The 17056-nt window shown below is 39.4% G+C and overlaps 1 protein-coding gene across 1 annotated transcript in view; it reads right to left on the bottom strand.

Moving 5' to 3' along the window:
• Window positions 1–17056, bottom strand: part of DOCK9 (dedicator of cytokinesis 9) — a 110886-nt gene that overhangs the window by 15269 nt on the left and 78561 nt on the right. Inside the window, exons 39-45 of the mRNA XM_082484944.1 lie at window positions 14662–14777; window positions 6939–7076; window positions 6458–6640; window positions 5694–5807; window positions 5343–5558; window positions 3502–3559; window positions 1970–2076 (exon numbers count right to left, since the gene is read on the bottom strand). Coding sequence (XP_082341070.1) covers window positions 1970–2076; window positions 3502–3559; window positions 5343–5558; window positions 5694–5807; window positions 6458–6640; window positions 6939–7076; window positions 14662–14777 — 932 coding nt within the window. The remainder of the gene's footprint in view (window positions 1–1969; window positions 2077–3501; window positions 3560–5342; window positions 5559–5693; window positions 5808–6457; window positions 6641–6938; window positions 7077–14661; window positions 14778–17056) is intronic.

Here is a 17056-nt window from a genome sequence, read left to right as displayed (position 1 = left end):
TTTTTAGAAACATAGAGGGATCTCCCCTGACCCCCCATACTTGTAATTACTCTTTTGGAGATTTAAGTCTAAAGTAACTAGCATTCAGGGAAATTCCAAGTTTTAAGAAAGAAATTCCACATGATTCTTGTTATCACGTATAGGAAGAATTCCCATCAGAGCATCGTTTTGGTGAGTAGTAGTAAAGTACAGCTTGAAAGATCTGTTTCTGCTTTCTGATTTCTGTACCCAGTTCTTCTGTCATTTTTTTTTTTTTTACTAATACTGTTTTGCTTGCATAAGAACATACTGAGGAAACACTCCATATATGAACATGTTCCTATTCATGAAGCAACTAGACTACCTGTTTTTGAGTACTTCTGTAGAATACCGGTCCTCTTCATTTATCCAGGATTTTTAGTCTACTAAAAACCAAACAGTTCTTCCCTATTATTACTCTTCCTGGGGTGAACTATAAGAAGTTATCTGGAAAATAGTAACTTTTTTCAATATTCAATCAGAGTACTACACAGTTAAGTTTAAAAAGGGTTGCATGCAGGGAAAAATGAAATTTGGCAAGGTTTGATCCTTTTGCAAGCTCCACAGGCTTATAATTTCACTCTTGGCTTACTTCGGTTCCATGGAAATACTGAGAGATGGAAATAAATTTGTGTAGGGTTCAATGACCCAGAAAAAGGCAGTATATTCTTTTTGCTGGGACTGACTAATGAGAAAATGAATAAAGACATTCCAACTTAAAAAATACAAAAGAATTTAGCTCTGATGCGGTTTGTCAGGTAGACACTGACAAGAATTTCTAACAAAAGTTTCCATCAACAGTAGTCACTAGAAACTCAAATCTTGGCTCACTGAGAGCACCTTACATTCTGCTGCTTCCTAAATCCCATGCTGGATCAGGAGAATCGGTGATTTAAAGAACATAGCACGTAAATTCAAAAAAAGCAATCTGCTATTGGGTTTCCTTGGCAATAAAACCCACTATATATATATTTCTCATTTCAAGTAATTCCAACTCCTGACTTTCCAGAAACAGGCAAGTCGACAAATTTTGTCTTAAAACTACAGAGCAAAGCAGTACCAGAACTCAGGTAAGTAAGCCCAGGTACCCTAGGCCTAAACCCAGGCTTAAAACATGAAGTCTTTCATCTGTTCCTCCTGAATCTGTTAGTATAGTCACGATTTGCACAGTGAAATAATTTTGTCATACACCTTGGCCATATACAAACTAAAACACAAAAGAAAAATATTTTTTGTTGTACAATTATGCTTACACAACAGTGATTTTTCCAACACAGCTACTGCAAGTAGTGGTTTGTCCCTCCCTCCCTCCCTCACTCACCTATACTGGCAAATATATAGTGTAGATGTAGCTCTTAATGAGCAAGATTATTCATAATCTTTTCATATAGGCTCCTTAGTAGTAAAAATCACTGTAGAGCCAGCACAGATGGATCAGTGAAGACACAAGGAGTGAAACTTAAGCTAGAAAAAAACAACTATGACACAAGTTTCGTGTCAGTAAAACCACTTTCATTGTCATGGCATATTTGCTTAGGGAAACTGTAAACCAGCAAAACCCAGTGAATACATTTTCATGATTGCTGGTGTAGTAACAATCTAAATGAAAGTCAGGTTAAAAAAGAAACAGATCTTGTTAACTCTAATAAATAGGCCACATTAGTGTTCATCCAGTCAACTAGCTTAAAAACCCATTTTGCTTACTTTTATTCCAATAGTGGTGTTGAGTTGATTTGCTAGTGCTTTATTTAAAATATACATAGATAGTAAATTCTCTCAAGCTGGGACAGCTCACAGAATTTTTTTATTTCAGTTTTAGGTTAAGAATAGCAGCTAAGAAAGCAATGATAATATCCATCATATTAGTCAGCCTCCAGATTTAAACACAAAACTTGGAAAAACAAACAGCACTTCAATGTGCAGCAATTCTAACACTCTTATGTTTACTTACTTCATTGAAGTGAACATCTTGCATTCCAACATCCTCCATCATTGAAGCCTCTTCATCTATATTAGGTGTGATTACTCTGAAAGCAGTACAACCTTGCCTAAACATCCCTGTCATTGAAAAAGAAAAAAAGACAAATTTACTTTTCCTCATCAGGATAACATTCGCCCATTTTGTGATTCTGGATAAGGCATAAGCCATATTTAAACATACTTGCCACCAAATTAATAAACAAACAAAAAAAAAATCCAGCCTCCCACTGCATGATTAAAATGCTAGACCTCACAGTACTGTGTAAGGTTTTAGAAAAGCACAAATGTTAATATCTGGACTATTACCTACCAAAATAAGTAGTGTTTGAATCTTCCTATTTTATCTTAAACCTGTGTCTAGTCTACACCACCCTAACTCTAAGGTAATCAAGGTAACTTTTACAGTTTTTAATTAAACTGGCACGAAGTCAGGCTGGAACTGTGTACATGAACAGGCCCTGGCATATCAACCATGACTTTGCTTCATTTTGAACTGTCATGCAAAGGCGAAGCTAAAAAGCTGTGAACATCAATTTTTCTGCCTACAAAAGCAAAACACTAGCTCAACATCAGAATCAGTCTTAACAGATTTCTGAAATTTTCTTCTAGGATCCACTTTTCTTAATAAAAGCCGTATAATCTTTTATTTTCTCAAATCCCTGACCGAGGACTCATCTGATCCTATAGAGTAGATCTTTCATCTCTCTCAAGGGTCATCAGAAACTCACTTTTACAGACAGCTGCTAGCACAGACCACCAAGACAGGTGAAGTATTCTGAGCACCATCACTGACTTAGCATTTGAAAATTTGTATAAATTTATTTTGACTTCTCTGGCAACGCCAGGTTTCCCTAAAAGAAGGTTCCAGGGAGACTTTATAGTGGTCTTCCAGTACCTAAAGGGGGCCTACAGCAGAGCTGGGCATGTAGTGATAGGACGAGGGAGAATGGCTTTAAACTAGAAGAGGGCAGGTTCAGATTAAACATTAGGAAGAAATTTTTCACTTTGAGGGTGGTGAGGCACTGGAACAGGTTGCCAGAGAAGTTGTTGAGGCCTCATCCCTGGAGGTGTTCAAGGCCAGGCTGGACGTGGCCTTGGGCAACGTGGTCTAGTGGGAGGTGTCCCTGCCCATGGCAGGGGGGTTGGAACTCGATGACCTTCAAGGTCCTTTCCAACCTAAACCACTCTATGATTCTATATGCAGTGAGAGACTACTTATTGAACAAGAATATTCACTGATAAGTTTGCTTTAGAAAGTGTATGACTTCAGCTATTAGCAGCTCTGATGTAAAATTAAAATTTTTACTTTCTTAAAAATTTTACTTTACCTTCATCTGAAATGCTGCCCCTTAGATGTGCAGTATGTGAGTATGCTATCAGGTTAGGTCAGAATTTTGTCCTTTGCGAACAATGAAATGCCTATGACTTCCTCAGGGAAACTATTGCTTTTCCTAAACTATAAGGAAAAACTAGAAACATTAAAGTAAGATTTCAAAATCATACCTTTTCGTGTGAGATATTCTGCAACCAGTGCTGCTACATGGACATAGCACATTGCCGCCTAAAACAGAAATAGTAACAATATTATAAATTACAATTATAATAGAACTACTAAAAACAAAGTATACAGGAAGAATCCTAGCCTGAGATAATATATTTCGTTTTCCTTTTTGCTGCTTTGCAATGTCCTATGACTGGTGTAAGAATTCTCCACCTCATTTATGCAAAACAATAACCGTGCAAGAGCACTCACTCCTTTACCAGAGCACTGAGTAGCATGGACAGCAGTACACAATCTGAGAGTGACCACAGATCACAAATTACAAGGTAGGAACACCATGCTATAATAAAAACAGGTGTATCTGGTTTTGGGATGTATTTTAAGTGTGATGTGAGCTATTAAGAGCTATTCATTATTCTACTCAACATTTGATGGTTCTTTTGCTAACCTGTTTTGTCTGCCTTTTGGCTCCAAACCAAGAAAAATGCAGGGGAAAAACAAAAACAAAAACAAAAACAAAAACAAAAACAAAAACAAAAACAAAAACAAAAACAAAAACAAAAACAAAACACAAAACAGTGACAGACCATTTGAAAGCAGGAAAATAAAAAAGTCTGGTTGGTGTAGTCCAGAAAACAGAAGAAAAAAAAAGAGGAAGAGAGTTGTCTTCAAATATTTGAGATGTTTTATGAAGTTGGCACTGAACACTTTTCTTCTCGGGAAGGACAACAAAAAGATTCAAGATTCTTCTTTTACTAAAAAGGTTTAGGCCTACAGCAAAGTGTTACTCTAACTGTAATTCTCAGTTGAACAGTTTACACATGGACATTGCAGAATCTCAGACAATGGAGGTGAAGGAAAAAGGTAAGTATCTGTTAGATATTCTCTCTAATTCATGCTTTCTATGGGGTTGAGTTTGGTGATTTACAAAGGTCCTCATCTAGTCATACAGTCAAAGATTCTCAGTTTTTAATGAAAAAATTAAAAGCAGACCTGAAAAGGACTAGAAGGGCTTGTCTTCTGAGAGGGCTTAATTTGTTTCCTTCAAAATACAAGCTAATAACAGATTATTGTATATGCCTTCTGTGTTGCTACCGTATAGTACTAGAATTCTTTGCTTCTAAGACATGAGTAAGATAGCAGCTATTTCTTGGAGATATTTACTTGTTTACACAATGTTAAGTTTAACAGACATGTTTATGAAATTCAATGATGTAATGCAACATGATTTACTTTCACATGGAACAAACTTCCAGAAAGAGACAAAATTCATTCTGTATGCTGACAAAATACTTATATCAAGACATAGAAAAATCCCCACTCCCAACTCCCATTTTTTCTAGAATTAAGAATTTTAACAGCACAGTGAAATCAGCTTTCTTTTTTCAATCAAAAAGATTGCGATTTGTCAATTTTAAGAACATTAGGAGCTTTTTAGTAAGCAGTCTGGAATAGAAACAAGCTAATTCTGTAAAGGCAACTGGAGAGGAATTCAAGGAATGGCTGTGTTTTTACAACTGATAACAAAGATATTTTTAAGTAGAAGGTCGGTGTCTTCCATGGTTTACAATGAGTATTCCTGGCTTAGTAGTGTGTCAGCTACAGTAGTTAGACATATATCTTCCATAACTAATCAGATGTACTTACATTGAATTACATACTTACAGATGTACTTGGATAGGACAAAAACTTATCAGCCATTGAATCTAATCTGCTAACAATTCAAAATTCATTTAAAATGCTTATTATATTACAGACTAACAATTTCAAGTACATTCAATTTCAAGAAAGATAAGCTTAAGCTTATTACGAAGCTAAAACTAGTTTAATTTTTTTCTCTCACCTCTGAAAGATCTCCATTTTTAACATGGATCCTTGCCATGCTGTCTAACCACGTCTTCCTTAGTTCAGGTGTACTAGCATAAGACTTTGCCAAACTGTACTGGAGGTCTACAAGCATTTCTGGATCATTCTCATGCTCCTTCATCTGAGCTGTAGCCATCAGTACTGTACGAATCCGTTTTGTTAAATCCTTAACATCAGAAGGGAATGTAGTGTGCTAAAACATGGAAAAGTTAAGTTAGCTATCTTTTTCTATTCTTTGCATAAAAAAAAGTTTAAACATAATTGCATAAGATGCTATGAAAGTTTTCAAGCATCCTTCTACAGTATGGAAAGAAGAATAAAACCAGACCTTTATAATCCTGTCATTATTTGCACAATTATTGATGATGGAAAGAGACTGCTGAAATCTAGTTCCTCCAATTCCAACGACATCAGCAATTAACTGGCTTACTGAAATAATAACCTTGACAGAAACAAACATATTGTTAGTGCATATTTCCTGAAATACCCTTGAGATGTACCTATGAAGCAATTACAAAGGATTGTTCTCTTTAACTGAAAGATTATTCCCATAATTAAAATGATATTTGATTTTTTTTGAAGTTATTTGTACAGCAACTTAGGCAAGAAAAAACAGGCTTGTGTAAATTTAATGCACACGCATCCTCTGCTCTAAAGACTCACTGCTAGGTGAAAACTAGCCAGAGGTCCTACAAGTAGTAAACTATTGTTCCCAGCTTTGTCAGGACACACAATTGTCAATGTATTTGTTATATTTTGGACTTTTACATGCTTTTGCTCCACTGTTTTCTTCTTCAGACGCAACAGGGTATGACATTTAACAATCAACATCTACAAAACAGAACATTTGCTACTGACAAATAAAATTTTATTTCCTACAAAACACAGGGCCATCCAATTGTTTGTAAGTATTTCCTTGTATTGAACATACTTTTATTGACATCTGCTTACTCTAAGAATAGTACCAACCTTTCTTGAACCCAAAATAATGTCTTTTATGTCTTTATCTGACAGGGCTTTGCACATTGGTATCTAACTGTGCATCTACAAATAGAATATCTAAAAAATGAAAAATAAAGAAAGTATACTAACTTGCAGATGTGTCCTAACAAAAGACTTCTTCCCTGTGTAATCAAAATTATTTCTCATTAAGAAGTACAGTAACTGTGAAGCTTCAGTACGAATTGAACTCAGTTTGGAATTACAATACTTCAGAATTTCATAGCAGAGTGCAGAACACATATCAGCTCTACCTTCATAAAACGTAGAAGGAAACTGAAGAGAAAGTAGAAAAGAAAGAAGTTATTCATTAAAACCAGCTTAAGTTCTTGATAAAATAAGCATGTCAAGAAAAATACAAATATATTAATATTCCAAAACTGTGGAAAAAATACGGTTATAGTAGTTCATGATCCAAAAGGATTTTTACAGCAATTCAAAGGACAAGCATTCCACACTGTTGGGATCAGATCAGTTTTAATTTGGGATTTTAGTTCTTAAAGTTTTACATAGCATACTGTTGACTAAAGAACTGGATAAGTACTTGAAGATTAATTATTTTTAAACTTCTTACCTTAAAAATAAGTGCCCTTAAAGCTATGAAGACGTTTTTCAATGCTGTTTCAGACTGATTCTTTTGAAGGAAGCAGAGGTACACATCAAATACTTTCTTCATCAGTGGATTATGCCCATGATCAGTCAGTAGTTGATTCTTTAAATTGATAGTGAGAATTTAGGAGTATTGTACAGTGATACATTTCTACTATTCTAAGAACATACACAGATCATCCAAAAGCAGCAAATTAAAAAAAAAAAAACAACCCACATCTACATAGTATTACCAAGATGTTTAATAATTCAAACTACATTTTAATTAGATATTTCTAACATTTCATTAATCTTGCTTGTAAAGAACGAGTTGGCTTCTGAATACTTACAGAACACAATTGTTTTTAACAGCTGATAATTAAATCCATTACTATTAACAGTTCTTTGAGAGGCACACTCAAAGTATTAATACAGTTTTGTTACAGTGGCTTTAGCAGCTCAGACAGTGGAATTTTCTCATAGCAGTACCTCCTACTACAATGCTCTCAAAAAAACTCCCCTGAAACCAAACCCCCACCCACTCACCATCTTTCATTACTGTCCTAGAACTGAAACTGAAAGGACTCTTAAGGACGAAGATAATAGTTACTTTTCAGAGTTTAATCTGCATCAATATGCCAGAACTCATTCTGAGGCATGCAATACACAGGGTTACTCTTCATCTCTGCATCACCAACAGCTGCCTTCCATCCAAACTTTTTAAAAAGTCTGGTCTCCATCAATTTCTCTAGCACAGGTTCTGGCTGTACATCTACTTTCAACAGTTCATATGGCTTCTGATTTGCTCTGGTGACCTGTTTTCTCCCTTTGTCCACTGAGCATATGCACTAGGTTCGCATGGGACTCTGGGACAAAACCATGAGGTCTCTCCCTTTACAAAACACCATAACAGGATAATCAATTCAGGGACTGCTCAATCCAGTCCAGGGAGTCCAGAACTGAGAGGATCATGTTAAGTATTGCTCCTTCTGACTCCGCTGGCCCTCCAACGTGATAATACCAGGTCTTGCACCTTCTGCAACTCCCCTCTACACACTCCGCTCTTCCTTCTCATCACTATATACAGGCATCCAAATGGTATGCTGCAAGGCAGCTCCATTACTATCTCAAGTAAGTTTTAAGGTAATATTAACTCAAAGAATCTATTTTAACATTATTATTTTTTTTAAATATTCTTGAGGCCCAGTATAGACCTGGGGTCTTGTAGCATGCCTTAAACTCTCTCAAGCATGGAAAAGACATCTAACTGCAGATGTCTCTTTTTCTATTCATAGAGACACAGGAGAAATTCTTCAGGCTAAAGAACTTCAGCATAGCCCTAGGCATTTTGGGTGTTCCTCAATACTAAAAAATTGAAGGAGGCAGTCCTCCCATTGAAAGTGATTCTGACAATGTGACTTGCAGACCAGATGAACTCAGCGTGGTTTAAAGCTTTGTGGATGAATAGATACAAATGCTTGCAAGAGGCCAAAGATCTCCAAATGCTATGCAGTGAAGCCACAGGCAGGCCATCTCAGAGGAAGTTAGATATAAATGGTTGGATATAAGCTAGTCCGACTATTTGGTCACAGGAAAAAGTTTTATTTCTTGAAACAGTATATGTACATGACCCAAACCTAAACATCTAACCGCAAGTTCTGAAAGATGCTAAGGCTTACTCTTCCCAGATTTATAGAAAAATAATGAAACATTGTTTTGCAAACCCCTATCCTTATACGGAAATTGATATAATAACCTTTCTTCAGATGTCCCAACATCAGAGGTAGGTAGTTCACTAAAACCACCTAGAGTAGTAGGAATTCAGTTAAAATTCTACCAAGAAATAGATGTAACTTGTGATTTCCCTGTTGTAATAGATAACAGATCTGGATCCCCACTAGCGAAAGATGACCTTGAGGAAAAAAAAAGTTGTCTGGCCTTCTATATAACATGCTAATTATTCCCAGAAGAAGCAAATTGGTATTACTAATCTAGTGGCCTTTTATGATGGAGTAACTGCATCAGTGGACAAGGAAGGGCTATGGATGTGGTCTATCTGGACTTCTGTAAGGCCTTTGATATTGTTCCCCACAACATTTTTGCCACTAAATTAGAAACATATGGGTTTGATGAATGGACCGTTAGAAGCATAAGGAATTGTCTATATGGCTGCATCCAAAGTTACACTCAATGGCTCAATGTCGAAGGGGAAACTAGTAACGAGTGGTGTCCCTCAAGGGTCCATATTGAGACCAGTACTACTTAACATTTTCATCAATGACATAGACAGTGGGATTAAGTGCACTCTCAGCAAGTTTGCAGACAATACCAAGCTGAGTGGTACAGTTGACTTGCTAGAGGCTTCCCGCTAGCATGCCATCCATGGCATGAGAAGTGGGCCCGTGCGAAGTTCTTTACCCTGAGGGTGGTGAGACACTGGATTAAGTTGCCTAGAGTACTTGTGGATGACTCATCGTGGCAAGTTTTCAAGGTCAGGTTGGATGGGGCTTTGAGCAACCTGATCTAGTGGAAGATGTCCCTGCATGTGGCAGCGGGGTTGGACTAGATGATCTTTCAAGGTCCTTTCCAACTCAAACCATTCTATGATTCTACGTATTTTAGTGCAGTTGATTGAATAAAAGCTCCTAATTCTCCTGCCTGTTTTGTTTGGATCTTGTAAACTATTCTGATACACTCTTACCTACTTTCTCAACATACTATATACACATAACCTTTAAGTCTGTCATTCCAAGGATGATGGGCGGCCGATAACAAAAAGATTAGTGTTCATTCTTCTTTAAATCTTTAAAGCTATGTATCTCCATTTTCAATTCTGTCAGGAAGTCTGTGGACAGAACTGGTTCTAAACTCTATCTAATTACATTACTGATAAAAGGAATCTCATTATAAATAAGCTCATGTTTTCATAACTAGATTAAAGATAAGACACTAAATTTGAATCTTCAAGCAAGGATCTGGATATACTGCTCTAATTAGGGGAGAAACAAGCTAGAGCTATCATCTCTCCTTTTGATAGGTTCACCTTTAATGTTTGGAAAAGATCAAAAAAACAAACAGGAGGGGTATGAAAGTGGGCATGCTATAAAAAGATTCCACAGGAGAGCTACAGTAACCAATACAACTAAAAAGAAGTCTTATTAGTGGACACACTGAAATAAAGTTACAGAAAAGGAACACACACAAATTGCTGTTAATTAGTGAGTGACTTAATGTAGGAAGAAGCCAAGTTCAATATAAAAGTCTGGTAGTGTCCAATTATGAATTATGATTTTCACAGAATGATAGGGGTTGGAAGGGACCTCTGGAGATGATCTAAGTCATCCCCCCCAGCCAGAGCAGGTTCACCTACAGCAAGTTGCACAGGACGACATCCAGGCGGGTTTTGAACGTCTCCATAGTAGGAGACTCCACCACAGGACTCCACTCTGGGCAGCCTGTTCCAGTGCTCTGCCACCCTCAAAGTAAAGAAGTTCCTCCTCATGTTTAGATGGAACTTCCTATGTTCAAGTTTGTGCCTGTTACCTCTTGTCTTATCACTGGGCACCACTGAAGAAAGACTGCTCCCATGCTCCTGGCACCCTTCCTTCAAGTATTATAAGCATTGATAAGATCCTCAGTCTTCTCTTCTCCAGACTAAAAATCCTCAAGTCCCTCAGCCTTTTCTCATAATTGTCACCACCACAATTTTGGGGTTTTCAACAATGGAATGGACTATGCAGCACCAGGCCTCCTGGCAGCAGACGGGGATTGGCTCACTCAAAGGGGGAGAAGGGTTTTTGCCCCCAAATTAGCAGGGCTCATTAACAGGGCTTTAAACTAGATTCGTCAGGGGAAGAAGGTATTATCGGGTTTGCCTGTGATCAGCCAAGGGATGTTGTACCAAGGAAAGAGGAACGGGGTGCTGGTGAGAGCCTGCAGCCATTCGCTCCAATATGTGCTGGCTACGCTGCAGCATGCTCATAGTCTTACGTAGACGAGCCAGGAGCTCCTGGACCAACAAGAGCCAATGGGGAGGCACCGTTAATACACAGCAAAGGAATGCCGCCTGGAGAGTAGCGCAAAGTAATTAGAGCTGTTCCAGTCAAGTCAGCTTCAACGAAGATATGGCTGAAGTGCCTCTATGCAAATGCATGTAGCATGGGGAACAAACAGGAGGAGCTAGAGATGTGTGCATGCCTCCAAGGCTACGATCTCATTGGCATCGTAGAAACTTGGTGGGATGAATCCTACGACTGGAGTGTTGCCATGGAAGGCTACAGGCTCTTCAAGAGAGACAGGCAAGGGAGACGTGGAGGTAGTGTTGCCTTATATGTTAATGAGCAGCTGGAATGCATGGACCTCAGGCTAGGGATGGATAAAGAGCCAACTGAGAGCCTCTGGGTCAGGATTAAAGGGAAATTGGGAGCAGGGGACATTACAGTGGGGGTCTGCTACAGGCCACCCGACCAAGAAGACCAAGTGGATGAAGCCCTCTATAGACAGATAGGGACAGCATCACGTTCACAGACCCTGGTTCTCATGGGTGAATTCAACCACCCTGTTGGAAGGGTAACACAGACAGGCATAGGCAATCCAGGAGGTTCTTGGATTGCATTGAGGACAACTTCCTTCTCCAAGTGGTTGAGGAGCCAATGAGGAGAGGAGCTATGCTGGACCTTGTTCTTACCAAGGAGGGACTGGTAGACAGTGTCAAACTCAAGGGTAGCCTGGGCTGTAGTGACCATGAATGGCCCAGTTCGAGATCCTCGAGGCAGCGAGGAAGGTGTGCAGCAGGCTCACCTACCCTTGACTTTGGGAGAGCTAACTTTGGCCTCTTGAAGAATCTGCTTGGTATGATGCCATGGGATGAAGCGCTGGAGGGAAGAGGGGCCCAAGAAAGTTGGTTAATATTCAAGGACTACCTCCTCCAAGCTCAGGAGCGATGCATCCCTACAAAGAGGAAGGAAGGCAGAAAAGCCAGGAGGCCTGCATGGATGAATAAGGAGCTCCTGGACATGACCAAAAGGAAAAAGGAGGCCTATAGGGAGTGGAAACAGGGGCGGGTAGCCTGGGAGGAATACAGAGGAATCGTTCGAGCAGCCAGGGATTGGGTTAAACAAGCTAAAGCCCAGACAGAACTAAATCTGGCCAGGGACATAAAGATAAACAAAAAACCCTTCTTTAAGTATGGCAGCGAGAAAAGAAAGATTACAGAAAATGTGGGCCCTCTCTGGAAGAAAACGCAAGAACTGGTTACCCAGGACAGGGACAGAGCTGAGGTACTCAATGACTTTTTTGACTCAGTCTTCACTGGCAAGGACTGCAGCCACACTGCCCATGACGCAGAATGCAAAGGCGAGGATTGGGAAAATGGATAACCACCCACTGTAGATGAAGATCAAGTGCGAGACCACCTGAGGAATCTGAAGGTGCACAAGTCCATGGGACCTGATGAGATACATCCCAGATCCCAAGGGAACTGGCAGATGAGATCGCTAAGCCACTAGCCATCATATTTGAGAAGTCATGGTGGTCTGGCGAGGTTCCTGCTGACTGGAAAAGGGGAAACATAATCCCTATTTTCAAAAAGGGAAACAAGGAAGACCCAGGGAACTATAGGCCAGTCAGTCTCACCTCTGTGCCTGGCAAGATCATGGAGCAGATCCTCCTGGAAACTCTGCCGAGGCACATAGAAAACATGGAGGTGACTGGTGACAACCAGCATGGCTTCACCAAGGGCAAGTCATACCTGACAAATTTGGTGGCCTTCTACGAAGGGTTTACAGCAGCAGTGGACAAGGGAAGACCAACTGATGTCCTCTACCTGAACCTGTGCAAAGCATTTGACACTGTCCCACATGATATCCTGGTCTCTAAATTGAAGAGTCATGGATTTGAAAAATGGACCGCTTGGTGGATAAAGAACTGGCTGGATGGTCGCACTCAAAGAGTTGCGGTCAACGGCTCGATGTCCAAGTGGAGAGCAGTGACGAGTGGCGTTCCTCAGGGGTCAGTACTGGGGCCTGTACTGTTCATCATCTTTGTCGGCGACACGGACAGTGGGGTTGAATGCACCCTCAGCAAGTTTGCCAATGATACCAAGCTGTTTGGCGAGGTAGACACATTGGAGGGGAGGGATGCCATCCAGAGGGACCTGGACAGGCTGGAGAGGTGGGCCCAAGCCAACCTCATGCAGTTCAACAAGGCCAAGTGCAAGGTCTTACATCTGAGTCGCACAAATACAGGCTCGGCGGGGAATGGCTGGAGAGCAGCCCTGAGGAGAAGGACCTGGGGGTGCTGATTGACAAGAAGCTCAACATAAGCCAGCAGTGTGCGATCGCAGCCCAGAAGGCCAACTGTATCCTGGGCTGCATCAAAAGAAGTGTGGCCAGCAGGTCAAAGGAGGTGATTCTGCCCCTCTACTCTGCTCTGGTGAGACCCCACCTGGAGTACTGCATCCAGCTCTGGAGTCCCCAACAGAAGAAGGACATCGACCTGATGGACCGTGTCCAGAGGAGAGCCACGAGGATGATCCGAGGGCTGGAGCACCTCTCCTATGAGGAGAGGCTGAAAGAGTTGGGGCTGTTCAGCCTGGAGAAGAGAAGGCTCCGGGGAGATCTTATTGCGGCCTTCCAGTACCTAAAGGGGCCCTACAGGAGAGCTGGGGAAGGACGTTTTACTAGGGCATGTAGTGATAGGATGACAAGGAATGGCTTTAAACTGGAAGAGGGCAGGTTCAGATTGAACATTAGGAAGAAATTTTTCACTTTGAGGGTGGTAAGGCACTGGAACAGGTTGCCCAGAGAGGTTGTTGAGGCCCCATCCCTGGAGGTGTTCAAGGCCTGGCTGGATGCGGTCTTGGGCAACCTGGTCTAGTGGGAGGTGCCCCTGCCCATGGCAGGGGGGTTAGAACTTGATGATCTTCAAGGTCCTTTCCAATCTAAACCATTCTATGATTCTGCAAGAAAGATGCTCCAGTACTCCAATCATCTTTGTAGCCCTTTGCTGGACCCTCTCCAGCAGTTCCCTGTGCTTCTTGAACCAAGGAGCCCAGAACTGGACACAATACTCCAGATGTGGCCTCACCAGGGCAGCGTAGAGGGGAAGGATAACCTCCCTCGACCTGCTGGCCACACTCTTCTTGGTGCACCCCAGGATGCCATTGACCTTCTTTGCCACAAGGGCACATTGCTGGCTCATGGTCATCCTGTTGTCCACCAGGACTCATAGGTCCCTTTCCACAAAGCTGCTCTCTAGCAGGTCAGCCCCTAACCTGTACTGATGCATGGAGTTATTCCTCCCCAGCTGCAGTAGCCTACACTTGCCTTTGTAGACTTTCATAAGGTTTCTCTCTGCCCAACTCTCCAGCCTGTACAGGTCACGCTGAACAGCAGTAGAGCTTTATATTAAGTAGACCTAAAGTTTCTAGAAATATTTTTAGGAAATTAGGGTGAGGAAGGAGCTTTTCCCATAGATTACTACTGATCAGTAAGGAGTCTGCGTGCAATGCGTACTGAAGCCAAAGCATTTTGCTGTGAGACATTATCAGCTTTTACATAACACAGTAATGAAATACAATACTGGAAATTATAAAAATGCAATACTATATTACTAGACTATAAAATATAAATATAATTTTAAAATATTTTTGAAAAATATTTTTCTAAAATATAATTATGGGAGATGTTAACACCAAGTCAAGAACAAACCTTAAAAGCCATTGTGAATAATGATAGAGTGTCCAGAATTGTAAGGCAAACTTCAGTGGCAATATTTGCTTCAAGTAAAGACTGGTGAAGAACATCTGCATCTGAATGTCCATAGCCTACAGAAATTCCAAATGAAGTGTAAGTGCTGGATATACTCATTTAAATGTTTCTTATTTCCAAAAGACAAGCCAAACTAGGAAAAGATTAACAAGTAAAAAGCCTGGCAGAAGTTAGTATTCAATACAGAAAAATAATTCTTATGCATTTAAATATTTTTCAAATATGTGCATATAATTATTCTGACATAATTTGCACAAGATCATAAAATATATTAAGTACAAATGTGAACAACAGAAGCATTAAATAGCAGTTAAAACAATAAATGTTTGATGTTTCATATATATGTATCTATGCATACACATGTGTATATATATGTACACAGTTATATATATACACATATATATTCTCAAAATAAGTACTGCAGTAGGATGGAGTTACAGCTGAAAATATGTACTGGTAATTCAGCGATGTTATAACGATCTCAAAGTCAATCGTAAGTCAACCATTACAAAAACACAAAACACTAAGAGTTGGAGGAATACAATCATGTATTTACATGCAGCTGAAGACCCAAGTAATTAATTCTGCTCTGTAGCAACACCATGCAATAACTCCATATTTAATGACAATAATTTATGGCTTCTAGCCCCATACTGTATTTAAATAATTTTAAAATCACATCCTCCTTCAGCACTGGTTATAACATATTGTTTACATTCCCTAACATTGATGTTTAGGAAACAGATTGATAAATGTACCCAGGTTGCTTTATAAAAATTTGGCCTGGATCATATTTACATGTTAGATTTACAGTCAACTTAGCATCACTAATCAATAACAAGCATGACAAAGTTGTTGGGACCAAGAAAAGAACAGAAGAAATGGCATATTCTTTTATAATGACACCTGGCCACTTCTTTCTGCACTTTCTTGCTTCCCTGGCTGAAGCACGTATCCATACCCATAATGACCAGCTGCTTTGAACTTATACAATCTTTATGTTAGGAAGTATACGTCTCTATCACCTTTTGCATTCTCTCTGCCTCTACCTCTTCCCCCTCCCATGTATTTTCTTTCTGGTTTCAATCCAACTAAAACCTTCACCTCTGTAATGACAGAAAGGACCAACTGGCATTTGGAAGCAAGTTTTAATCCAACAGCCATTTGCCAAATATTTTTCTTTTAGTAAAAGTGTTCTTTTCCTTAAAGGAATGCAAAGAAAAATCCGTTTTCATAGCAATCACCTTTGGGTGACCAGAAATCCTTAAATTAGCCTGTGGTTTTGGTAATGCTGAAGATACCAAGAGATGACGACTATTTTGAGAACTGCATTGAGGACAAGAAAAATATTCTTTAAAGAAATAATTTGTTTGCTCTTCCGATAAGAAGAAAAGTGCAAGGTTTATTATAAATACTAAGTAAAAACTGTAGTCAATGGACAGGTTTCCAAACAGTTCGAATTTTGTTCTCCACATAAATAATTTAGAACAAACAAATAAACAGGTCATTGATTGATTACTCCGCATTATTACTAGAGACAGAACTTTTCGGCAGGATGTAAACTTAAAGGAAAACTCAATTTGGTTGAGTTAAAAGACTGATTTAGCAGTGCCTTTTCCATACACATGCTAAAAACTATGCTTGTTTCAATTTGCCATTACTTTAGAGAAGCTAATATTGTATTCGTCATGTCTAACTAACATACTGGAGTCTATTTTTCACATGTACTACTACCTGGAACTACAATTACCACATATAATATGGACATCTGCCTGGACACACACATGAACATGCACCCATATATTCACAGTACTGCAGAGTAACTGCATTTAAAACCACCTAAGAAAACTAAAAATGGGATAATATCTAATGACTACAAGCTTGACAGTGATCATACACTGCTATTACAGATAAGGGTATATCTCCTGTATTTCAGTGTGTTTCCATGTCACTATTCTACTGAGCATCCTCCTCTCCTCCAGCGCCAACAATACACACATAAATCTAAATTCTTGTAGTCGTATTGAGATGCTTTAGAAATTTGAACAAAGGGCCTAATTTCTTTCATACTTAAGCAGAAAACTATACTGAAATTCCTCAGAGATGTGAAATATCACTTCAGTTCTATTCCTTGCCTAAATAATTAGAAAGGAAGAAATTAATTTTATACTTTACATTTATAGATAACTATCTTGCCAAAGAATCATGATTTTAGAAACAAGTAAAGCAACTATTTCCACCAGGTACATCCTTCCTGTATATATCCCATACAGGATACCTACAAAATTTATTCAAGTTCTGAAAACTACTTTGAACACACCATACAGGCAAACTG

This window comes from Vanellus vanellus, assembly GCF_965231255.1.
Source record: "Vanellus vanellus genome assembly, chromosome: 1".
NCBI classification, from domain to species: Eukaryota; Metazoa; Chordata; class Aves; order Charadriiformes; family Charadriidae; genus Vanellus; species Vanellus vanellus.
This window is presented reverse-complemented; position numbering and strand designations above follow the sequence as displayed.